This window comes from Chiloscyllium punctatum, chromosome 19, assembly GCF_047496795.1.
Source record: "Chiloscyllium punctatum isolate Juve2018m chromosome 19, sChiPun1.3, whole genome shotgun sequence".
Taxonomy (NCBI): domain Eukaryota; kingdom Metazoa; phylum Chordata; class Chondrichthyes; order Orectolobiformes; family Hemiscylliidae; genus Chiloscyllium; species Chiloscyllium punctatum.
The window spans coordinates 51,158,952-51,185,063 of NC_092757.1; the positions used below are offsets into that span (position 1 = coordinate 51,158,952).

The 26,112-nt window shown below is 40.0% G+C and overlaps 1 protein-coding gene across 3 annotated transcripts in view; it reads left to right on the top strand.

Annotated features, from left to right (window-relative positions):
- LOC140491336 (rhomboid domain-containing protein 2-like) overlaps positions 1-24,888 on the top strand; it is a 61,300-nt gene extending 36,412 nt beyond the window's left edge. For 2 of the 3 annotated variants that reach the window (XM_072589370.1, XM_072589369.1), the window contains exon 4: positions 20,816-24,888. In XM_072589370.1, coding sequence (XP_072445471.1) covers positions 20,816-21,341 — 526 coding nt within the window. In that variant the 3' untranslated portion in view covers positions 21,342-24,888. Of the gene's footprint in view, positions 1-17,256; positions 17,554-20,815 lie in introns of all 3 variants that reach the window. The other variant, XR_011963285.1, reaches the window with a different exon arrangement.
- Positions 24,889-26,112: the final 1,224 nt, after the last annotated feature.

The window sequence follows — 26,112 nt, forward strand, 5'->3', positions numbered from 1 at the left end:
TGTTATAACAGGAAAGCATTCTATAAATATAAGCAAAGAAATGCACACTGTAAGTAATATATAATCTAATCCAAATATACTTATAGATATGAAGGGAGATAATTAGAGTATTGTGTGACACTGCACAGAGGAAGGTCAAGATTATATGATTGTCAGATTCAGGGTTAATCAAATCAGCGTGAAACTATAACTTGCTTTAGGGATTCTGAATTAGAGTGGTGCTGGAAAAGCACAGCAGTTCAGAAAATCAACGTTTCGGGCAAAGTCCTTCATCAGGAATACCGATTTTCCTGCTCCTGCTCCTTGGATGCTGTCTGAACTGCTGTGCTTTTCCAGCACCACTCTAATCCAGAATCTGGTTTCCAGCATCTGCAGTCATTGTTGTTACCTATAATTTAGTTTAGTTTACAAAACTTTGAATTTGATTCATATTTTTATGTTTGTTATAAATTCCCATTATTTACATTAAGAATAGAAACTCCATACAGACAATAGTTCGTAGTATTTTGCTTGTAATTATATTATTGCTCCTCCACAGCAGACAGGTGTAATTACAGCATGAGCTTCTAAATGGGCAAGTTACCTTTATGGCTCAGTGTTTATAATGAGGGGATAATTTAACAATATATGTGCCTGAAAAACTTTTAACATCTTGAAGATTTGTGTTTTGGTCAAAGGTTTCTAAACTTAAGCTTAGAGATGTACAAACAAATCTGTCATATAAAGCATGTCTTAAACAATTTGAGAAATATCCATCCTTCTTTTCGAACCATCAACCATTTAGTCTTGGTTTCTAAAATTGAATGTGTTTTACTTTTGTGAAAATCTGTGCTAACTTATAACAATATTATTTGTTTGCCTCCTTCCTGAGTTAGGGGAATCTATGCAGACATGAGAAAGACTTACCATTTTGAGTGTCCATGTTGGGACGAATGTAACTGGGGGACTTCCTGTCTGGTTCTTGTATGTTTTTCAGGAGTCAACATCTTACATAATGTTGCAATGTCTGTAGCTTCAAATTTAAAGATGGAGCCTAAACTGGTTCTGAAACATTTTAGTTCAGTTTTACCAACAACAGCTTCTCTTCTATGATACATTTTAATATAAAAATTTGTCCCAAGAGTTTGATGGAAGCAAAAAATGGCATCAAACCATTTATTTTAGGTCAGGGGACCAAAGGCTTGGCTACAACATTAGGATTTAAGGAGCACCCAAAAGAAGAACATTGAGGCTGGAATGTAGGGAGAGAATTCCAAGCTTGGGGGCCAAGGCAAATGAAGGAGTAGCCACCATTGGTGGACTAGTTAAAATCAGGGATGCTCAAGAGGCCAGAATTAGAGGAGTGGAGATGGGACATGGGACTAGGGGAGATTACAGAGATACGGAGGAGCAAGGCTGTGAGGAATTTGAAAATAAGAATAAGCATTTTAAAATCAAAATATTGCCTAATTGTAGGTTACTGAGTACAGGTGACTTGATGTGAGTTATAACATGGGCAACAGAATTTGGAATGATTTTAAATGTTACCAGTATTCTTCCCTCCCTTTCTCAGAGATATGGTCCCATGGAGAATTGGACATCATTGATGTAATTGAATAGCCTTGATATTGAGTTTGCAATAGCTTCAGAGTGAAATCTACTTGTACTCTCATTAAAGATCCAAATGGCAACAATTTCAGCATGTTTATCTGTTTAATTCATTCTAGTGAGTGCCTTGCACTTTTTGAATCAATTAGTGATAGTTTGGCCTTTCCTTATGTTTTGGTTGAATTGCTGCTCTGAACTGAACTACTGGTCTTGAGTTCAATGCTCTTCTCATTCTTCCTTCAACCACTCACATGATGACCTTTTTTTAAAAGTATGCTTCTATTGTTTAGTTTCAAATGTTACCTCCCACATAGAGAGATTTCCTAGGACTATCTGCAGGGACTAAGTTCACTCGCTTACAGTCTTGTAAATCTGTATTGTTCTTGGCTTTAGACTTCTATCAAATCCAAATGTGAAAACTGCAACTAAGTAGAAGCAGACCTCTTTCCTTAAAAAAAAGCTTAAGATCTTCAAAACTGCATCGGCATAGATTAACATGCAAGTTATGAAAGGGGTACCAGGAGACCTTTAAGCCCTTGGCTGCCCTGTTGTAAATGTAGTCATTGGTAATTAATTAGTGCCTTGCCTAAAAATAACAATCCAACGTACAAGTTTATGCAGTGAGAAAATATTCTGGATTATAAGTATAAGCAAACCAGGCATGCTGTTGACACTGACACAGTACTAGTGTGTGCCTTTTTTTGATTGCATGCTGTTCTGGTAGTTGTTCAGCACGTTGATATTCTGTATTAATATTTGAATACGTCTATGCTGTTGCTATTTGCAAGTACAGTAATGTTAGAGAGAGTTCACGGTCTCTGCTGAGCAATTTATGTTAATTACGGTAGACATTTGCGGGACCAAGAAGCAAATGCAATCCAAGCAAATTAATTGTCCTGTGATTATGAGAAACATTTGGAGAAGGAATATGAAAGATGGGGTATTTAAAACTTCTAGTGATGCAGTGAGGTGCTTTTTACATGAACTGCTATTTGGATGTCTATGTAAACTAATTTATTCAGCACAATGCTGTACTAAATTATATGCAATCTTGGCCTGCACGGTGAGTGCCCATATACACAGGTTGCAGTTTTGATAACTAAGATTTGAAACAAGTGAAGTTTGGGCAAAGAGGAACCCACTATCCTGTGAAAGAGGCCTACTGAATTCGGAGTAAAGATAGTTGAAATTTAAAAAGTGAAATAGAAAGAACAGAGTTAGAAATATAATGGTTTATATGTTGGAGAAATTAACACAAATATCACTTAATTCAAACAAAGACAGAAATTGCTGGAAAAGCTCAGCAGGTCTGGCAGCATCTATGGAGAGAAATCAGAGTTAACATTTCAGGTCCAGTGACCCTTCCTCAGAACTGGACCTGAAGCTTTAACTCTGATTTCTCTCCAAAGATGCTGCCAGACCTGCTGAGCTTTTCCAGCACCTTCTGTTTTGGTTTCTGATTTACAGTATCTGCACTTAACCTGATACTGCTTGAGCTAAAACATTAAACTTGCATACATAAGGCAACTTCCTGCTTGTGATTTAAAATGTTTTCATGAGAAAAGCAAATCTCTGGATATTCCTGAGATTACCCAGAGCAATCCAGTTAGCCAACAGAAAACTTCAGAATCAATATTTCTAATAACTAATTAATTAATTAATAATATGCTTTTATGTCAGATATCTTTTCATTTCTATAATAGGTGAGCACAATTTAAAGGTCAGCAGCAAATATATACTCACTCCCATGTACTATTCCAGATTCTCAGCTGAGAAGAATACATCTTGAAATATTATACCTAACAACCAATTATTTGTTTGTTTATGTCTTTTGGTCCTACCATCTAAATCCATCTGCAGTAACTTATCCAGCTGGACAAAGTCCAAACTTTAATAACTTTAATACATTTGTCATATCTTCTTTTTGAGCTTCTTTATTTTAAAAATAATATTTAAATAAATGAGATTTTATTTTAAATGAGATTTTATTTAAATGAGCTTTTATGAGGTGACAGTCTAGAAATGGAGGTCTTGGGGCACAATAAACCTCTAGGTTTGAGGTGCACCCTACAACTAGATGGCTTAATTTGTAATGTGCTCAGTCAGGTTTAGTATGCTGCAAACATTTCAAACACATACCAATGATAGGCAATAAGAGTAGAAGCAATTCCTGGTTAGCCCCCATGATGGGAAGACGGTTAGACCTTCTGCCATTCAGTAACATGGTTCTACAGTATAAAGTGTGTTAGAAGTAACCACAACAATTCTGACTCTGAGTGAACCGGAGTACATCATCTTATTACATCGTTTTAAACTTCAATATCTTTTATAAATTCATAACAAAATTCTCCAAGAGCAGACAACCCAAACTGTTTATTACGTAGTTATAATACCAATGTTGCTGCTGCTTCAGACTTGCCCAGTGAGCTGGGTGTTGGTTGACATGCAAACCCACAAATTACCAGTTCCTGGCTACATTGCCAAATGAATGGTAAATACTTCAGATGCAACTACCAATCAAACATCCCACTTAAAAAAGATTCACAAGATATTAATTACATCAGATGTTTACCGCAGTCACTTTGAATCCTCTACGATTGCAGGAACCATATACTTAACTAGGCAGCATCTGGGACACTAATACTTAAGATGTATTTGTATGTGGCAGGTATTAGCATCTTTTATTTAACTGAAATGAACTACAAATGCAGATTAGTAGCTACTATTATTTTGAGTGTCGAATCTAGCTCACATTTTCCTCTGAGGCAAAGGTTGTATGTTCAAATGCCATTCCAGAGAGTTGAGTACATAATCTGGATAGAGGGAGGGTAGCACTGTTGGAGGAGCTGTTGTACAGATGAAGGATCAAACTGAAACAGGGCATGTTCTATTGGGTGGACGGTCAGCAGAATAGATAGTAATGAGTAGAAAATGGAGAGGAGGGCTTAAATGATGCCAGAGTCTACCAAAGGTGGAACATAGTGTTTCACAAGGATTGTTGCTGGGATCACTGTTGTTAACTATTTATATGTAAATTATTTGACTTAGGAAATCCGAACAATAATTCTGGAATTTATGAAGGGCAAGATTTTAACTCCACCAAAATCCATCCATTGTTAATATTGAGCCCCAAGCCTCTAAAAAGGGATAGCAAAGTAGAGGAACTCAGTAGAATTGACACAAATCGCCACTAAAAGCAACAATGTAGGTTAATATAGTCTTTAGAACAGCAAACAATATACTAGGGTTCATTTTTGAAAGGATAAATTGAAAAGCAGAGAAATGATGTTAAACCTGTGTAGAACTTGGGTTAAACCGCACTTGGAGTACTATGAATAATCTTAGTCTCCATATTATATAAATGTCATGGAGGCCCTGCAGATATGCCAGAAAGAACTAGAATAATACACAACTAAGAAGTTATATCCACAAAGAAAAGCATTCTATCCATTCTTTCAGAGAACTTTATTTTCATTATTAGACCCTCACCATTCTTGCTTAAAATTATCTTGCATGGTTAACTTTCTTTAGCTCTGACTAAAGGTAATTCAGCTGAAAGTTATCTCTAGTTCTTTCTCTACAGATGCTGGGTGACATGTTTAGTGTTTTCACCCTGATTTATTGTCGTTTCAAAATGTCAACATCCACAGTACGATGATTTTGTATTCATTGTTTTTAATAAAATCATGCAGCTGATGTTAGGTCAATTGGCCTATTTTTTTTTTGGTTTACCGATCTTGTCTATCTCAATATTAGTATAACATTAGAACTCTCCAGCATCACTTGTCTATCCAGTGTGGATTGCAAGATTGTGACTAATTCCTCTAATTTCTCTACCTTTGCTTCTTTATCTCCTAGACTGTATTCCATCTGGACCTGGTGAATTACCAACATTCAGCAATGCTTATCTTTTTAGTATGTCTCTCTAATTATTATAAGATCATCAGACTTTGTGCAAAAGCAGTCCATTCAACCCATTGGGTCTTTCCACTGTTCAATGCGACCATGGCTGATTTGATAATCTTCAGCTCCCCTTTCTTATCGTATCCCCCATAACCCTTGATTCCCTTAATAACTTAAAAATTATCCTGCTCACAGACTGCTCTCTTTTTACTGTATTATTCATGGCATTTGGATAGATCCAAAGTACTCATTAATACTTCTGCCATTTCCTCTTACTCAGAATGAAAATTTCCCTATGGTAAATTTTAAAATTTGCTTCCTCTTTTTTCTTCCAGTAGTGAGCATTTCAATTTCCCCTTTTACCTTCTATCATCTTCCTGATCATTAACCAACATATGCTCCTAATATTTGCTTCGAGTCTCCTTTTTCCATTTTATTTGAATTTTTATTGCCCTTATCATCCAGGATGCATTAGCTTTGGATGCTCAACCTTTTACTTTCAAAGGAATATCCCATTTTGTACCTAAACTGCTTCTCTCCTGAGCCTGTTACTGCTTGTCCCTGCTCTCATATTAACCAATCTATCTATATTAGGCTCCTTCTTAAATCTCTGAAGTCAGTTCTCTACAGGTGACCACTATTATTAATATTTTCTGATTTCTTTCTATAATTACTTTCAATTTAAAAGTTTTGTGGTCACTGGTAGCTAAATGATGTCCAATGATAATACATTCCACTTGCCCAGAACCAGATCCAACATGGTTTGTCGGACTGAAGACATCCGTCCATACCTCTGGGCCAGAGGATCCAGGTTCAAGTCTCACCTATTCTGGAGGTGTGTCAAAACATGTCTGAAAAAATTGATTAAAAATAATCCTAATTTCTTCTTCTTCACTACCCATGGCACTGTTTCTCCCAATCTATAATGGGGACATTTATTTGCTCATGAGTCATGAGCATCACTGGTTGGCCAGCATTCATTGTCCGCTCCTTGTTGTCCTTGTGAAGTCAGTGGTGAGCTGCCTTCTTGAACTGATTTAGTCCATGTTCCTAATATCACCTCTGTGGAGGTCATTATGTTATACTAGATTCATACTGGATTCAAGTCCCACTCCAGGGCTTCATGGCCAAAGAATGTGCATTCATAACATGGCCAAATAGCTTTATTGTCAATTTGTAAATCCTTCTACTACACACCAGTGGTAATCAACAAGACAGTGAAAGGTTCTTCGGCAGCCACATGACGGAAAGAAATGGGAACATCTTCCTTCACTATCTTGTTGCTCTAGGTTATAACATGCAAGTAAAAAGGAATGGATGTATCCACAGCAACCCTGAGTGAATTGTATTGCATCATCATTAACATCATTCTGTCATATTTTATTGCATCTCTTCCAAAACCACAATCTCTTTCATCATGTGATCATGAACATGTGGTCCAAGAGCCCTCCTTTGTTCGTTTTTCTCAATCATTCTTGAATACCTGGTAAGCAGGAATATCGAGAACCCATTCTTCGCTGTGTTTGAGCTACATCTCTGTTAAAGCAAACACCTCATTGTCCTGTGTAAAAATGTGAACCTGCATCTCACCAAGCATTTGTTACTCTGTACATACTGATGTAGATACAAATTTATCACTTTTGCTATTTTTGTCAATCAACTTTCTGCAATATTTTTAGATATTTTAATTATATTGTTAGTTTTTCACTGTCCTATGACTAATTTTCATTTTTCTCTGCTGTTTCTATTTCCCTTTCCACCCCTACCTCCATGAACAGTGATATTTAACCTCTCAGCAAGAGCGTTTTTCACAGCTAATACAGATATAGTCTGCCCATCTTGTACATATGTCCCATCACGCAGAACTTGTCCCAAATCGGTGAGAATCTTAAACACTCTACTCTGTATCATTTCCCTAAACATCTGTTCCCTTGTACAATCATCCTCATCCAGACTCACTAGCATGGCCTGGGAGTAATCCTGTGATTTTGAAATTCTGTTTTTTTTTTATATAGTTTTTTTTCCTCTAGTTCTTGAAACTCTGCCTTTAAGGACATCATCATTTTTTTGCCTCTTGTCATTGGTTCCAGTGTGGCCCATATTTCTGGCTATGGCTCAAATTCGTGTCGACTATCCAGCATCTGTTTGGATATATCCTTTACTCTGACCCGCGGCAGCCAGTATAGTATTGAGAATCATGATAGCTGTTGGAGAATCACATCTGTTTGACTCAAATATTGAACCTTGATGACCACTGTATGTCTACTCGTTTACCTCTCTGCACAGTCAAATCTCCTGTGGTACTAGGGGTTTGATTTTTTTTAATTGTATTCCTCCAGGAGTAGCCACCCCACCCAGTGCTTAAAATTGAAATACAATGGGTGCTATTGGTTTGGGGATTTCTCTTTATTTGTTGCTTTAGGATAATCTTGCTCTAACACTCCCATAGAATGGGAGCAGACTTTTTGTTCACAGAACCATATTTTCGAGGCAATGACCCAGATCCATCCATCATGATTCCAGGGTATGTCCTGTCCCACTTTTGACACAGACCCCAGAGATAGCAGCACCGTTGTACACCGTTTGGAGGGAGTTGTCCTTTGGGGTCCTCCAACTTTGATTCAGAACCTCATAAAATCTTACGACATCAGGTTGAACCTGATGCAAGGAAACCTCCTGTTTATTTCCATCCACTTCCCTCCAACAGCTAATGAATCAGTACTGCTCTGTATTGAACACTTGGAAAATGCACTGCAGGGCAAGGGCACAGTATGATCTCCTAAGCAAACGATTTCAAGTCCGTTATCACCAATGGCAGTATCACTACTGTCAGAGGAAATATTTGACAGTCTGCTTTTTCAGTAAGGGGTGAGAAAACCAACACCAAGGAAAAATCGATTTGACCACGATCTCTCCAATCTACATGTCACAGATGCACCTACCTATGAAAATATTAGCAGTGGCAGAATTATATTCAACCACCACATTAGCTTTGTATAAACTAATGGTCCAATGTATTCTGGTGCTACTCTCCTTATGCTGAGGCCTAGAAAACAACCGTTATTCAGTAAGGTGTGTGGAAGTGCATGCAGAGTAACAGAAACAGACTGGAGTTTACAAGAGTGTGGGGTGACTTGGTTGGAGTAAGTGAGATGCCGAATGGTCCTGATGAGGTGGGTATGGAAAGAATGTTTCCCGTTGTGGGTCAGTCCAGAACTAGGGGGCACTGTTCCAAATTAGGATGTCGCCCTTGTATGACAGAGCTGAGAAGAAATGTTTTCTCTCAGAAGGTGGTGTGACTCTGGAACTCCCCTCATTTATCAGGGGTGGAGGTGGAGGGCATTAAGTGTTCTTAAGACAGCAGTAGATAGATTTTTGATAGGCAGGAGAATCGAAGGTAATTAGGGTAAACTGAAATCTGGAATTTGAAACACAAACCACGATCTCATTAAACGGTGGAGCAGGCTCAAGGGGCTGAATGGTCTACTTCTGCTTCAAATTCATATTTTCGTTACAAAAAGTGTGATGGCCTGGTGGATCTGTAACACAGGATTTCATGCATGCAAAACAATAGGAGCAGAGTTATCTGCACAGACCTAAGCAATTCCACAACCAACGGATCTAATCCAAGCTCTGCTGTTCAATCACATTCAGTCATGAATGACACTGGGTAAATAAACAACTAACCAGAAGAGGAGGTTGCTCCGTGGACCTTCCCCATTCTCAGTGATTGCAAAAGCCATAAAAGTATAAAAGGTAATGCTGAAGCATTTGCAATCATCCTCTGAGATCCTTTACCACCATAAGGTCAGTCTCCAGCTAACTAGCAACTTCAAGGAATCATTGAGGGCATTGGATAAAGCAAAAGCTATGGGTCCTGATAACATCCTGACTGGAATGGTGGAGAGTAGTTTCTGCAGAACTGGAATCACAGAATCCCTATAGTCTTGAAGCAGGCCAATCCACCCATGGAGTGCACACCACTCTTCTAAAGAATATCCCCCCCAAACACCCTATCCCATTAACCCTACATTTCCCATGGCTAATTCAAGTAGCCTGCACATTATGAGGCAATTTAATATGGCGAATCCACTTAACCTACACATCTTTTCGATTGTGGGAACACCCAGAGGAAACCCACACAAACATGGAGAGAATCTGTAAACTCCATACAGACAGTTGTCCAAGGGTGAAATTGAACCCAAATCCCTAGCACTATGAACAGCAGTACTAACCACTGAGCCACCATTTCACCCAACAAGGTACAAATGTTATAAGAGAACTGGTGTTTAGAAGCAGTAACAGAAGCTGATGAGGGTAATGTAATTGATATGGTGTACATGATCTTTCAAAAGACATTTGATACACTGGCTGCAAAACAGACTTGTGAGCAAAGTGTCAGTAGCAATGTGGTTTAAAAAATGTGGCTGAGTGGTAGGAAACAGACAATAATGGTTAATGGATTTTTTTTCCAGACTGGAGCAAGATTTATAGTGGAGCATCCCAAGGTCAATTGGAATTTTCTTTCTAATAATCACCTTGGTGTACATAAAGCAATTTCAAAGATTGCAGGTAGTTCAAAATATGCAAGTGTTGTAAACTGTGAGGAGAATACTGTAGAACTGAAAAAGATAATATGCAAATTGGTGGAATGGGCAGGTAGATGGCAGTTGGAGTTCAATGCAGAAACGTATGAGATGATATATTTTGAAGAAACTTAGAGAGTCGGTATAAAATAGGTACAACTCTACAGGGGATGCGGGAGCAGAGCGATGTGGGTGTAAATGTGGATAATATCATTAAAGGTGACTGGCAGTGGCAAGAGCAGTTAATAAGGCATGTTGAATCCTAGACTTTATTAATAGGGGCAGAGAGAACAAGAGCAAGGAAGTTATGCTGAACTTGTATAAAACACTAGTAATGCCTCAGCTAGAATATTGTGTATAGTTGTGGGTGCCACACTTCAGGAAGTGCATTGGAGAGAGTGCAAAAGAGAATTACAAGACTGGTTCCAGGGATGAACAATTTCAGGTTGAGGAGATTTGATAGAAGGTTTCAAAACCATGAGAGATTTAGATAGAGTAAACAGGGAGAAACTGTTTTCATTCGAAGAGGAATAGGAATGAAAGGCACAGAATTAAAGCAATTTGAAAAAGAAGCAAATGTGCTGTGAAAAATAACTTCTTCACACCACGAGTGATTAGGGTCTGAAATGCACTGCCTGGAGGTGTGTTGGAGAGACATTCAATCAATGCATTTAAGAGACTGTTTGATTATTAATATGAAAGTGGATGGGTAAAGGCAATGAATGGCTTTGTGTCAGATCTCATTATAGCTTTAGTAGATGAGATGGGAGTGACTGCCTTTGACATAAAGTCAGTGTTTGACTAAGTGTGGTAGCAAGGAGTTCTAATAAAATTGATGACAATGGGAATCAAGTATGGAGGGATTTTCCACTTTTATCTGATTCAAAAGAAGATGCTAGTGGTTGTTGGATACCAATCATCTCAGCCCTGGGACATTACTGTATATCCTAAACGAAGTGTCCTAGGCCCAACCATCTTCAGTAGCTTCATCAATGACTTTTCCGCCACTGTAAGTTAGAAATGGGACTGTTGTTAATGATTGGATAGTTATTATTTCCATTTTGACTCCTCTGATATTGAAGCATTTGTGTCCATATGCAGTAAGATCTGGGCAACATTCAAGCTTGAACTGTTGAGTGGCAAGTAACAGTTGCACCATATAAATGCCAAGCAATGACTACCTCTAACAAGAGAGAGTCTGGACAATATCCACCTAATAGTCAGTGACATTGCAATCACTGAATCCCCCATTGTCAACATCCTTGGAATTATCATTTACCAGAAACCTAACCAGACCAGTCACATAAATACCATGGCAACAAGAGTAGGTAAGAGGCTGTTTATTCTGAGGTGAGTACCTCAGTTCCAAACTCCTAAAGCCTCTTCACCATCTACAAAGCACAAGTCTATATTCTGTGTTTCTGAATAACCTGTTTCCTCTGGGGGGGAGTATTGAACTTGGGAACATAGTTACAGAATAAGGGGATACCCATTTAAGATTGAAACACGAAGAAATTTCTTCTCTGAGAGTAGTGAGTGTCTGAGGTTAACTCACTGCTGGTATTTTAAGAGGAGATAGGTAACTGTCAATTCCTTGATATTTCAAAAATCTATGAGGAGCTGGCACAAGAAGGGAGTTGATGCCCCAGGCAGATCAGCCATGATCTTAGAGAATACTGGGGCAAGCTGAAGGGGTTGAATGGTCTATGACTGCTCTTATTTCCTATGTTCTTGTGGTCACAACTAGATCGTGCAGAATCTTTTTGAATAATTAGGTAGAATCAGTGGGCTGAATGTTCTATTCCTGCTCCTGATTCTTGTGGTCCATCCAGCTACCAGTACTGAAGTGGTCTTTCCTGAGTCTCCCACAGAATGGGATCACTGTTGTGGCAAGGGAGCCATTTCCCCACATTTGCATGAAATGAATCAGATTGCATAATTCAGACTTCACAGTAAGGCTTTGCATTTAAAAAGAGGTCACATGCAGCACTGGGCGTTGACCCTTTACATGCAAAATCTAGTATTATAGAAATATAAACTCAAAAATAACAACAATAACAGGACAGCATGGTGGTGCAGTGGTTCCAGTGTAGGGACCCAGGTTCGATTCCACCCCAGGCGACTGTTTGCATGTTCTCCTGGTGTCTGTGTGGGTTTCCTCCGGGTGCTCTGGTTTCCTCCCACAGTCCAAAGATGTGCAGGTTAGGTGGATTGACCAAACTAAATTGCCTATAGTGTCCAGGGATGTGCAGCCTGGTATATTAGCCATAGGAATGCAGGGTTACAGGGATAGGGTAGGGGGTGGTTCTGGGTGGGATGCTTTTCTTAAGGTTGGTGTGGAGTCGATGGTGCATATGGCCTGTTTCCACAATAGGATTCTATGATGGTTCTATGAATTCTTGCAAAAAGCAAAATCAAAGTTGCTTTGAGCATTGGTTTTGTACAATGGGGACTTTATTTTGATGGATCATTTTCAGATGAGGTGTCACAGACCAGTTGATGCTCATGGGATGCAGAACAGCACAGTGCTTGTTCAGTATTCCTCTATTGTTTTTGCCCCAATCTCCCATGAAAGATTTCCTTTCTGTGGAACCTCTCTTGGGTGCATTGGTCTTTAGACCACCTGCTCGCTTCAGCAGAGCTTGTTTTGATAACTAGCTAGTTCTCTGAAATGCAATGGCTGTATGCTTGACAGAATTAATTTGTAACATTCACAGAACCACTGTCCACAGGGACACACATGTTTGTCATGACAATGATGAATTATTAGATATATATTGCTTTACAGCTACGTGATGTGAAAACCTGTAGTTTGTTTTTATTAAATTCGCTGCAGAGAATGATTGTCTGCATTCAATTTGTTAAATTATTATAATTATATGATGGAAAACTGAGCCCATTGCAAGAAGCAAGTTATTGCCAAGTCAGAAAATGCTACACCACATTCTGATTTGATTACATAGTAGTCTATTATCGGACTGTGACATTATACAGAAATGGGGATCCTTTCTGTTTCAAATTATAGAAACTGTACACACTTAATCTCTTAAGTCTGGTTAAACAGTTTCTCATTTCCGACTTTAAATATAATGGATAGTCACAAAAAAACACTTGGATTTATGTAACACCATTAATGTAGGAGAATTTTCCAAAGCACTTCACTTGGGAGTAATCAGACAAAAATTGACACCACATCAAGGGGTCATTGCTTTCAGGATCTGATCATCAAAACAGTAGGTTTGAAGGAAAATGTTGGACAGGGAGAGATTTAGGGAGGAAATTCCTTAAATTGGATATAGACAGCTGAAATCAAGAACGATTTGGAGGTGCCAGTGTTGAACTGGGGTGTACAAAGTTAAAAATCACACAATATCAGGTTATAGTCCAACAGGTTTATTTGGAAGCACTAACTTTCGACCGAAAGCTTGTACTTCCAAAGAAACCCATTGGACTATAACCTGGTGCTGTGTGATTATTAACTTTGAAACCAAGAACAGAGAATTGCATTGGATGATTAGCCATGATCACATTGAATGATGAAGCAACCTCAAAGGGCTGAATTGCCTATTCCTACATTCTATGTAAGATGTTTCCACTACTGAGGAAATCTCTGTGGGTGGCATGGTGGCTCAGTGGTTAGTATGCTACCTCACAGCATCAGGAAACTGGGTTCGATTCCAGCTTTGGGTGACCTTAGGTGTGGAATTTACACACTATCCCTGTGTCTGCGTGGATTTCTTCTGGGTGCTCCAGTTTTCTCCCTCAGTCCAAAGATGTGCTGGTTAGATGGATTGGCCATGCTAAATTGCCCATCATATCCAGGAATGTGCAAGCTAGGTGGATTAGCCATGCAAAATGCAGAGTTACAGGGATGGGGTGGGTCTGGGTAGGATGCTCTTTGGGGAATTGGTGTGGAGTTGATGGGCTGACTATGAACGGATTCTTTGAAAATTGCCAGTGCTAGAAGGGAATGCATAACCGACCAGATTTGGTGGAATGCAGAGTTCTTGAAGGATTGTAGGTTCTGAAGGAGGTTGCAGAGTGGGCTTTGGAGTATGTTGAGCATGAAGGCAGAAATATTTTAATCCAAATGTTAGTGGACTGTATGCCAAGGTAGGCCTATAAGCTGGGACCACATAGACTGGATTGTTGTGAATTAAAATATAGGCAAAGGGGTTTGGATCAACTCATGTTTATGGACATTGATTAGATTACTTACAGATTAGATTACTTACAGTGTGGAAACAGGCCCTTTGGCCCAACAAGTCCACACCGCCCCGCCGAAGCGCAACCCACCCATACCCCTACATTTACCCCTTACCTAACACTACGGGCAATTTAGCATGGCCAATTCACCTGACCTGCACATCTTTGGACTGTGGGAGGAAACTGGAGCACCCGGAGGAAACCCACGCAGACACTGGGAGAATGTGCAAACTCCACACAGTCAGTCACCTGAGGCGGGAATTGAACCCAGGTCTCTGGCGCTGTGAGGCAGCAGTGCTAACTACTGTGCCACCATACCGCCCACAAAATTTTTTTACGAAACAAATCCAGAGGGAAAAAAATCCATTTCTCTGGGTGTGAATATGCTCTGTGTAAATCCTGCCCTATGACTCTCTACCAGGGAAGGCTGCACAGACACCCCTCTGAACTTTGCCCCCTACAAAGCTGGCAGCTGCACGTGTCCTGTGAATCGTTGCCACGAGTAAAGATGGCAGCGCTTACTCGAGTCAATCGCTGGATGAGGCATTTTCCCGTTTACTGCAAAAAACGAGACTAAGTTTCAAATTTGTATTTTCCGATGTGCACCAAATGTTTGCAAAATCTCTCAGCCCATACCGACACCATTTCCCTCCCGCTTCCTGTTGTTTATTCCTTTCCTTAAATTGAATGATAGACTGGCCTGGAAACCATTGCATTTCTGGAGTGTAGGTAAAACAATAAGAAGGAAGGTACTTTCAGCAGCAGTAGGGCAGAAGCTATGTAGAATTGGGTGAATTATGGAGATAAAGTTAGGTGTTGTAGATGGAGAGAGAGAATGAGGTTGGAAGTCCAGCTTCGAACCCCATACGATGGGAGAAATCTGATTTAATCTCTTTACAATTACAATGAAGGAGAGAATGGAATGGAATTTGTGGTGCCACCAAATGATCTTCTTGATGGCTAGTTGACGAAATGTACAGATTAACCAAAACTAGATTACTGGATAAGCAACCTGATCGTATAAAGGTATTTGGAGGGGAGGGAGTGAATTGAGCAGTGAATCAGTGTATTCTACATACATGAGAACTCAGTTATCATGTCATCAGATCACTTCACAGAGAGACAGTTTGTAAAGTGGGTGACCAAGGGTAGAATGGAGTGCCTTGTTTCGATGGCATGGCTAGTGATCCACTGGAGATTCAAAATGGATTTTTTTATTCATTAGTAGTGGGTATATTGGCTAGGCCAACATTACTGCCCATCCTTAATAGGGTGGAGGGCAGTTAATAGTCAAAAAGTGTGGTGCTGGAAAAGCACAGCAGGTCAGGCAGCATCCGAGCAGGAGGGACTTATGCCTGAAATGTCAACTCCCCTGCTCCTCGGATGCTGCCTGATGTGTTGCTGTGCTTTTCCAGCACTGCACATTTTGACACTGATTTCCAGTATCTGTAGTCCTCACTTTCTCCCAGAGGGTAGTTCAAGGTCAACTACATTGCTGTGGGTCTGGAATCACACGCAGACCAGATAAGAATGGAGGTTTCCTTCCCTAAAGGACATTAATGAACCAGATGAGTTTTTTTCCTGACAATCATTTCAGGGTCAACATTAAAGCCTTAATTCCAAATGGAATTTGAATTCAATTTAAAAACAATCAGCTGCCATGTCAGAATTCAAACCCAGTATCCAGAACATTACCTGGGTCTACGGATGAAGAGCCTTGCAATGTACCATTTGGCCACCACTTCTCCTTTCATGAATGTTGGCCAGAGGTATGGCAAAAATAAATGATTGATTCCTTGGAAGGACCTCATGATGAACCCGCTCTCTGGGTTCAGCACACTGTCCTGAAGTCATTCATCCACTCTTGTGATTGAGATCCTATCAACAAAACAACTTATATTCAGTCGTGTAGTTAGCATCCCAAGGTACTTCACAAAAAAAGCAGTATGACACTGAACTGCAGAAGGACGCTGCAAGTCACAGATATCAGTCCATCTGAGCCGCTCAGATTATTGTCTTGTTACTTTTTGTTATCCATCACTTTATTACTGTATCAATTAAACTATCTGATTTCTTCACATCATCATTAACTTGTAATTATTCATATCAAGTTGTAGTGTGATCCTTTGACATATCAATTTATTGGATATGTTAAACAGATTGATTAACATAGCTGAAATACAGGAATTTATTGGCCAGACAAAAATATCAATTCATTCTCTCCCTTCTATGCTTCTTTATCCCATTGTGTATGTTATTACACAATTCTGGAAGATTTGTGGTTCCTGGCTCAGAAGTAGGGGCACTACCACAGCACCATTAGAGCCCACTAGGCACAGGTTTTATTTGGCTTCGTTGCCAACATACTGTTTTCCATATTGGCAGTGTGTATCATTGGGCTGTTCAACTGCTGGCTGCACACAACATAATGAGTAAGAAAAGGCACACTAGTCCATGAGGAGTGCTCCAATGTTCATGGTGGTGAGAGTTTCATGGCTAGAAACGTTATAGTCCTGATTACCACCACCACACCCTGGGAAAGACAAAATCCCAGGGCTAATGAGGGATTAATGTACTCTGGATTTGCTCTCAGGACAAGTCCAGGAGATCATATTGCAATCACTGTGTAACCATATACCTTTTTTTAACGATGCAACCTGTACCCCTCATCTGGACAGATATAGCTCCCTCTTGAGTCTGAGAACCCACCACATGTACTAGATTCACACCCTTTTTTATGGGGGTATATATTTACTTTCAGTCTATATCATCAATGATCAAAAGAGCCTACCCAATTGTCTCCTTATTAATCACACGGACACCCATCAGTTGTGGCAAGGCTTACACCAGACTATGAGCTACAAAGCGAAGTCGAACAGAATTGTGTGCAACAATACATTCTTGCCCAATGGGCTCAATGCTTTTTATGCTGGGTTTGTCCAAGGTCAGTGAAATATATTACCTATTCCAACAGCCTCAGCTGGACCTGTACACATGGTCACCACTGCCTGACATTAGATTGGCCTTTTTGAGATGAATCTACGGAAAGCGATCTGCCTGGATGGAGTCCCTGGCCGTGCACTCAAATCCTGTGCTGACCAGCTGGCGGGAGTATTCACAGACATCTTTACCTCTACTTATTACAATCTGAAGTCCCCATCTGCTTCAAGAAGACCACCGTCATCCCGGTGCCAAAGAAAAATCATGCACCGTTCCTCAATGACTGCCGCCTGATGGCTCTGACCTCCACCATTATGAAGAGCTTTGAGAGGTAAGTCATGGCTCACATCAACTCCAGCTTATCAAAGTACCTTGATCCTTTGCAATCCACCTACCAGGGCACAGATCCACAGCAGATACCATCTTCCTGGCTCTACATTCATCTCTGGAACATCTGGATAATAAGGATACCCATGACAGGTTCCTACTTAGTGACTTAAGTTCCACCTTCAATAGCATAATTCCAAACAAACTCATTTCTAAACTCCGAGACCAAGGTCTCAGCTTCCCCTGTGTAACTGGATCCTTGACTTTCTGAACCATAGACCGTAATAGGCGACAACTCCTCCAACCATAATCCTCAATACCAGTGCCCCTCAAGGCCTCGTGTTCAGCCCCTTACTGTACTAATACACTCATGACTATGTGACCAAATTCTGCTAACTCTACTTACAAGTTTGTTGACGATACCACTGTTGTAGGTCAGATCTCAAACAACAATGAGACAGAATACAAAAAGAGATTGAGTGCTTAGCGGCATTGTGTAAAGACAACAATCTCTCCATCAACATCAGTAACATGAAGGAGCTGGTGATCAATAGTGTTGAAGTCAAGAAGGTCAAGAGCGTCATGTTCCTGGGAGTGATGATCACTAACAATCTGTCTTGATCCATCCACATGGAACACACAACAAAGCACAAGAAAACACAATAATGCCTCTATTTCCTCTGGAGGCTAAGGAAATTCAGCATGTCCACAAAGAGTCTTATCAGTTTTTATAGATGTAGCATAGACAGCATTCTACCTGGATGCATCACAGTTTGGTATGGCAACTCCTCTTCTCAATAAACTACAGAGGGTTGTGAATACAGCCAAGTTCCTCACACAAACCAGCCTTCCATCCATTGACTCCATATACTCTTCCTGTTGCCTCAGGAAAGCAACCAACATAATCAAAGACCCTTCCCATTCTGGTTATACTCTCTTCCACCCTCTTCCATCCGGCAGAAGATATAAATGTTTGAATATGCATATAATTGAAAAACACCTTCTTCTGTTATGTACTTTTGAATGGACCTCTCAAATGTTTCCAATTCTGATCTGTCTCTCTATGCCTTCTCTGCAGCTGTAACATTATATTCTGCAATCCATTCTGCTACCCTGATGCATGGTATGATCATACTGTATAGCATGCAAAACAACCCTTTTCACTGTATCTTGGTACAAGTGACAACAATAAATCAAACTCAAACTCAGTGACCAAAGGAAGTTGCTCCAAAGTGGCCTATCTGAGATCAGCTGACTGGAGTTGGCATGTTCCAAGTTTCAAATGCCACATCGAGTCTTTGTGTAATCACCCCAAGGTTTTGTTCTTCTACATATTGACTCTTGTTTATCAATGGGGTTTACGTTTTCACAAACACAGAATTCCAGAATCATTATGGTGCAGAAGGAGACCATATACCCCTCATGCCTGCCCTGACTCTATTAGCTAGTCTGGCTCTATTACCTGGAACCAATCTCCTGCTCATATCCTTGCACATTCTTATTATCCCATCAATAATTCTTTTGCCCTCTTGAATGCCTCAGTTTTACCTACCTCCAGCAGATTTCCAGGTAGTGCATTCAATACCCTAGCAATTTGCAGTGTGAAAAAGATATTTCTCACATAATCCTTGCTCCATTTGCACATTACTTTACATCTATGTCTACATGTTCTTGTTTCTTTTACAAGCAGAAATAGCTTTACCATGCCTACTCTGCCAGGCCACTCATGACTTTGAAAGCCTCAATCAGATCTTCTCTCATCCTCTTCTCTCCAGGGAGAACAGTCCCAACTTCTTCAATCCATCCTCATCACTGAAGTTCTTCATTCCTGTGTCTGCACTTTCTCCAATACATCCTTCCTATAATGTGGCACCCAGAACTGTACACAGTACCCCAGTTGAGGTCTAACAAGTGTCTGGTACAGATTCAACATCATCTCCTTGCTCTTGTACTCCATGTCCCTGTTAATAAAGCCAAAAACAGTGTGATTTATTAACTGTTCTTTCAACCTGTCCTGACACCTTTAATGATCTGTGCACATATATACCCAGGCACCTCTGTTCCTGCATAACCTATTTTATAATGCTTTTCAACAAAATGTAACCAAAGTGCATCACCTTGCCCTTCTCTGCATTGAACCTCAGCTGCCAACTATCTGCCCACTCCACCAACTTTTCAATGTCTTTGGAATTCCACACTATCCTCTTCACAGTTCACAATTCTTCCAAGTTTAGTGTCATCTGCAAATCTGGAAATTGTCCCCTGCACACCAAGATCAAGATCATGAATATATGTTAAGAAAAGCAAGGATTGTGACATTTGGGATGTTATGACTTTGCAGTCTTCAGGTAGTCCAACTGATTGGGTGCTGGTGGTGTTGACTGCCGACCTTGATAGGTGGGTCACTGTCGCTGGATTGGATTCTTCAATGAGAGACTTGGTGGGATTGGGATCAGGCTAATCCCGTCTCCAGGAATGGGGCTATGCCTGTTGGGTGTATCCACAGATCTGGATGGATATCAAACATCCCTCAGTCTGGTTGATATTGTAGGAGTGGCTGCATTCTGCCAGGCAGGAGAGGAATGAGGTAAGGGCTAGGATAATACTTCTCTATTGTGCCTGGAAGTTATACCTTGCGCCTGAGTATACCTCTGGATTGGAAAACCCGTCTGTCATCCAGAATGGCTGGTGTGGGGATGGGTGTGCAAGGAAGTACCTATCTAATTCCAGTTGCTTCAGTACAGGGGACTAACTTTGCAATCATTTTATCTTGAGAAGTCAGAATTGGGCTTTACTGAAGGAATCTGCAAAATGTCTGAAAGAATTAATTTGAGTGCGTTCACTATTTGGAAATGGTTGTGTGTTTCTACTTCATGTGATTTCTGACTATTTGTTATAAGCCTTATACTGCTCCAGTGATTAATTCCAGTGTTGAGAGAACACAGAATTTATAACATACTTGCCTGTATACATTTTCACTGAGCTAGGATTTGCCAAAAGTTCCAGTGCACCAGTCCATATATGGGATACTTGGTACAATTGGAATGCAGACTGTTTCATCAGCATAGAGTTTCCTACAAAGAAAAAATGTTTTTTTATGCTTTGGCATTGATCCTTGATGTTATGATTCATGGTATTTTCTTATTCACAACTTCACAGTCTAAAACTTGAAATTATGATGGCTTGCATATAGGGAGACAACAACTACAGGATAAAAATACATATGACAGTTTAGCACTGCAATAACCTTCTTCTCTTTATTATAGGTGCAATCCTAAACCAGGGTCCTATCCCACACAAACCTATTACATTCCTCCAACCACTGATTCCCAGTACTACCAATATTCAAAGGTATATTGGTCTGGACCTGAGCATCAGCACAATCCTAGTTATGGTTTTGAATATGTTCCTAGACTTAAATATGATGCTGGACATGGACAGAACTATAATCTTGGCTCCACATCTGGACTAGGACACAACCATTATGTTGGATGCACAGCTGGGCATGGACATAGCCCTGATCTTGGACGCACACCTGGGCATGGGCACATCCATGATCTTGGATGCACACCTGGGAAAGGGCATGGCAATGATCTTGGATGCACACCTAGGCATGGGCATAGCCATAATCTTACACCTAATCCTGGACATACACATACTTGTGATCATAAAGGTGATTATCAATACGCTGCCAAGGTTTTGTGTAATTCACCTGGGCTCCAACACAGTGATGATCAAACCCCAGCTGTTAGAAAAGACCTTGAAGATTCCTGTTCTGTGGTCATGAACTAGGTCTTACCCTTTGGTCCTGAGTTGGAGTAGACCTCTGCAAAACGGACAGTTCATGCCACCATCATGGGGTCACCACTCAATGCCAAAGATGCCTTTGTTTTAAAATTATTATTTGAATTTCCACTTGTCAGATAATAGAAATGCAAAATTTTCCAAATGCTGGTTCAAGCCAAAGCGAAAGTAGAAAAGTGTGTATTGATTCATAGTGAGTTACATCATTGGCATCAAATTCAGTGCAAAAGACTTGAAACTCTACAACTATGTACTAAATGTTGGTGTTAAAAGTCTTGCTTTTTTTTCTAGATTGCATCTTCTGGTTATTTTAACAGTCATTAATTATTTCTTGTTTGTACCTGTACTCTAATTATCACTATTTGCACACATTGGAACATTGTTTTCTGTTTGCAAAGTATCATAAAATTTTTATCTTGTCTTAATACTGGCTTAGTGTCCATTTCAGTCTGCACTGGCAATGCCAACGCACCAACATTAGTTAAGCTAGGATATCAGAGCAATTGACGGGTATGAAATGGCTCAATTTATACTTGATAAATGTGTTAATTAAGAATTGACAGTTGATGGGTCAAAATATCTGAAGGACATACCACCAACTAAACTAGTCTTGAGTTTGAGTCTTATAACCGCTATTGGAAACAATTTTGAGAGTTTTGATTGTTAACTGGGCAGGCTATCACATAGAGTCATAGGGATGTACAGCATAGTAACAGACCCTTCGGTCCAACTCATCCATGCCGACCAGATATCCCAACCTAATCTAGTTCCACTTGCCAGCACCCAGCCCATATCCCTCCCTTCCTATACATATACCCATCCAGGTGCCTTTTAAATGTTGCAATTGTACCAGCCTCCACCACTTCCTCTGGCAGCTCATTCCATACACGTACCACCCTCTGTGTGAAAAAGTTCCTTATGTCTCTTTTATATCTTTCCTCTCTCACTCTAAACCTATGCCCTCTAATTCTGGACTCCCCAACCCCAGGGAAAAGTCTTTATCTATTTATCCTATCCATGCCCTTCATTATTTTATAAACCTCTATAAGGTCACCCCTCAGCCTCCGACGCTCCAGGGAAAACAGTCCCAGCCTATTCAATTTTTCCCTTTAGCTCAAATCTTCCAACCCTGGCAACATCCTTGTAAATCTTTTCTGAACCCTTTCAAGTTTCACAACATCCTTCCGGTAGGAAGGAGACAAGAATTGCACGCAATATACCAAAAGTGGCCTAACCAATGTCCTGTACAGCCGCAACATGACTTCCCAATTCCTATACCCAATGTTCTGACCAATAAAGGAAAGCATACCAAACGCCGCCTTCACTATCCTATCTACCTGCGACTCCACTTTCAAGGAGCTATGAACCTGCACTCCAAGGTCTGTTTGTTGAGCAACACTCCCAAGTACCATAAGTCCTGCTAAGATTTGCTTTCCCAAAATGCAGCACCTCACATTTATCTAAATTAAACTCCATCTGCCACTCCTCAGCCCATTGGCCCATCTGATCAAGATCCCGTTGCCATCTGAGGTAACCTCCTTCACTTTCCACTATACCTCCAATTTTGGTGTCATCTGCAAACTTACTAACTATACCTCCCATGTTCAAATCCAAATCATTTATATAAATGAATAAAAGTAGGGTACCAAGCACCGATCCTTGTGACACTCCACTGGTCACAGTCCTCCAGTCTGAAAAACAATCACCCTCTGTCTTTTACCTTTGAGCCATGTACAATAGAAAGTAAGGAATGAGAGGAAGAGAAATGCTGGTCTTCAAAGTACCTCACCGAATGACATAGAAAGCAATTGTGGAAAGCCCCTTGTTTACTGTTACTATTTCACCTTTGTTCAAGCCTCATATTAGTCGGGTAATTTGCTGAAGGTCAGGACACAAAGATTTGCTTCAACAGTGAGAATAAGCAGAGTAGGTGAACATGCCAGAGGAGAGAGAACGTTTTGAAGAATGAAATTAAAGTGCAATTTGTTTAAAATGAAATTCTGCCAACTGTTTTTACTCCTATGTGACTGTGATTCAAATATCGATAACTGTGGTTGCCCTTCCACCTCCTCTTTTATTTTGTTAACTGCTGAATTAAATTGTGAAAATGTTGAGGCTCAGAAATGAGCAAATGCCTGAATGGTGGGGGAATCTGAAATTAAAGCACTGTTTGAAGCTTGCGTTATCATCTGAAGCTATCTGGCAATTAGTATAAACAAAAGACGGTACAGGTACCTCCTCATGTTCAATGGTGCAAATCTGTGTAGGCCACAAAGACAAAGTGCTGGAAGAACGGACTAGGTCATGTAAGATTGTTTTACATTGTAAGGCTCAATGATCACACATAGCTGTACCACATTGCCACTTTTCTTAGGGATTCCCTGTCTCTAATTTGTCACATTGCTTATCTGACATGCAGAAGTGTATGCACAGATGTTTTTTCCAACTACATAATAGGAAGATTGAAGCCATTAACTTTTGTCCTGCCATTGCCTTTCTTTCCTATTCTTCAGGACTGGAGAAGTGTTACACCCGAAACGTTGACTTCTCCTCCTGATTCTACCTGGCTTGCTGTGTTCTTCCTGCTTGCCTATCTTGGATTCTAGCATCTACAATTTTATTGTCTGAGATTTGAGTACACCCTTTTGAACTTTGACATTGGATTTGATCTCTGTTTGAGCTTAAGACCACCTTTCTCTATCTCCATATCTTTGCTGGACACTGCCAATGACTCAGCTCACTTATTGTTGAAACCCCTGCCCATGCTTTTGTTAAATCTGAATCGAACATTTTCAAAGCTCTACTATCTGAATCCTAACTCACACCAAATTCTGAAAAGCACAGTGGGTCAGGCAGCATCCATGGAAAGAGAGGCAGCAAACGTTTTGAGTTATCCAGACTCAACGTTAGCTTGCTCTCTCTCAATGGATGCTGCCTTGACTGCTGTGATTTCCAGTACTATGTATTTTCAGTACAGATTCCAGCATCTGCAGTAATTTGATCTCTCACACCAAATTCTACCCCTCCATACACTCACTGAGCTATATCAATGCCTGATGCACTAACACCTGCAGTTTAAAATGCTCATCTTTGTTTTCTCATCCCTCCCCATCTCCATAAATTTCTCCAGCCTTTTAACTTTCCAATATTTTCCTCCAATTCCAGCCTGTTGTACATCCCCAAATGTAATTACTCTGCCATTGCTGGTGTGTTTTAGTTAGCAATATCCTAAGCTCTGGATTTCCTTCCTTCAATTTCATCACCTCTCAACCAATGCCTTCTGTAAAGCTTTTAATTGCACAAAAGGACCTATATATTTGGATGCATTGGAAATTATTTTATTGGATATCACATTTGCGGTATCTGAGTGGGAATAATATTAGGGAACATTGCTCTAAGCCTTTCAGATGTTGCTGAAAACATTTTGACCATTTTTTGGTCATCTGTTGTGACGTCTTGTAACATCGGTTGGTGTCTTTGTTTTATTATACATCCTGAAACATTTTACAACATTAAAGATGGTACATAAATTCAAGTTGTTCTTGTTTTCAATTAATTACTAAATCGCTTCTCTCTGTAAAAGGTGCAGCTCAACTCGATTACAGTGCACTGTTAAAATGCATAAAAGTTTTATTCTTGTGCTAGTTGAATATTTCAGATCTACATGATACTGTTAATGTCAGACTGAACGTGTTGCTAAAAATCAAAATAACATGCTTCTTCTATCTGTTCATCAACACAGTTCCAATATATAGCAGCTTATCATTCTCTAAAATAATTTACCTGTGCTTAATCCTCTTTTCTGCATCACACTGGCCTCACTATCTTGGGCCTTCTTCCTTTGCCTCTTTCCTATCACATAGTTCCTTTCATTTCTATTCTACTCCTTACCATTGTCACGCCATGTTTAATTGTAGCTTTTGCAATACCAAATTTTGACATTTGAATATTCAAATTAAAGTTGCCTGATTCAGTTTCAGATCTGAGAAGGCACTCTTGATATGATCCCAGATGATATTGTCACTTCTTCATATCCTCATCAGAACTGCAATTTTTTTTTGTTTAAAGTAGGTAACAATTGAAATTCCAGGTATGTGCAAATCAAACCAATCCACAGGATTCCCAGGTTTGGGAAAAAAAGATGTTGCTGTACAAGGTTAGAAAAGTACAACAATCCACTACGTATATATCTTAGAATCTAATAATCAGGAATGACCTGAGTTAACAGACAAACTATGAACAAATACTTCACAGTCTACACTTTTAAGTGGTCAGTGCAGTCAGGACAGACTTGCCGAGATGTTACTGACACTCTGCATCACCCAATGTAATTGAAAGCAAAATAGTGCGGATGGAATTCTGAAACAAACACAGAGAATGCTGGAAGAGCTCAGCAAGTCTGGCAGCATCTGTGTAGATAGAGACAGAGTTAACATTTTGAGTCTGGTTTCAGGCTGTGTTCTCTATGTTATTAAAATTCTATCTCCTTTGAAAGGGATTCTACGCCTTTGCTTCCAAACAAGCATCTCTCAGGATCAGACTTTTCCAGTTCAGCAAACCTTATTTTATCGCTTTGCCTCCTCTAATATGATTCTACTGAACAAACATTGGTAACCTTATGAACTACCATTTATTTTACACTTCCTGGTAATCTGCTAAAGCATGGCATTTCAGTTACCTTACCTTCCGAGCTGTTAACCTCTTAAAACAACGTGACCCCAACGTTATAAGTACACTTAGCTTCAAGCTGCTTTAAGTG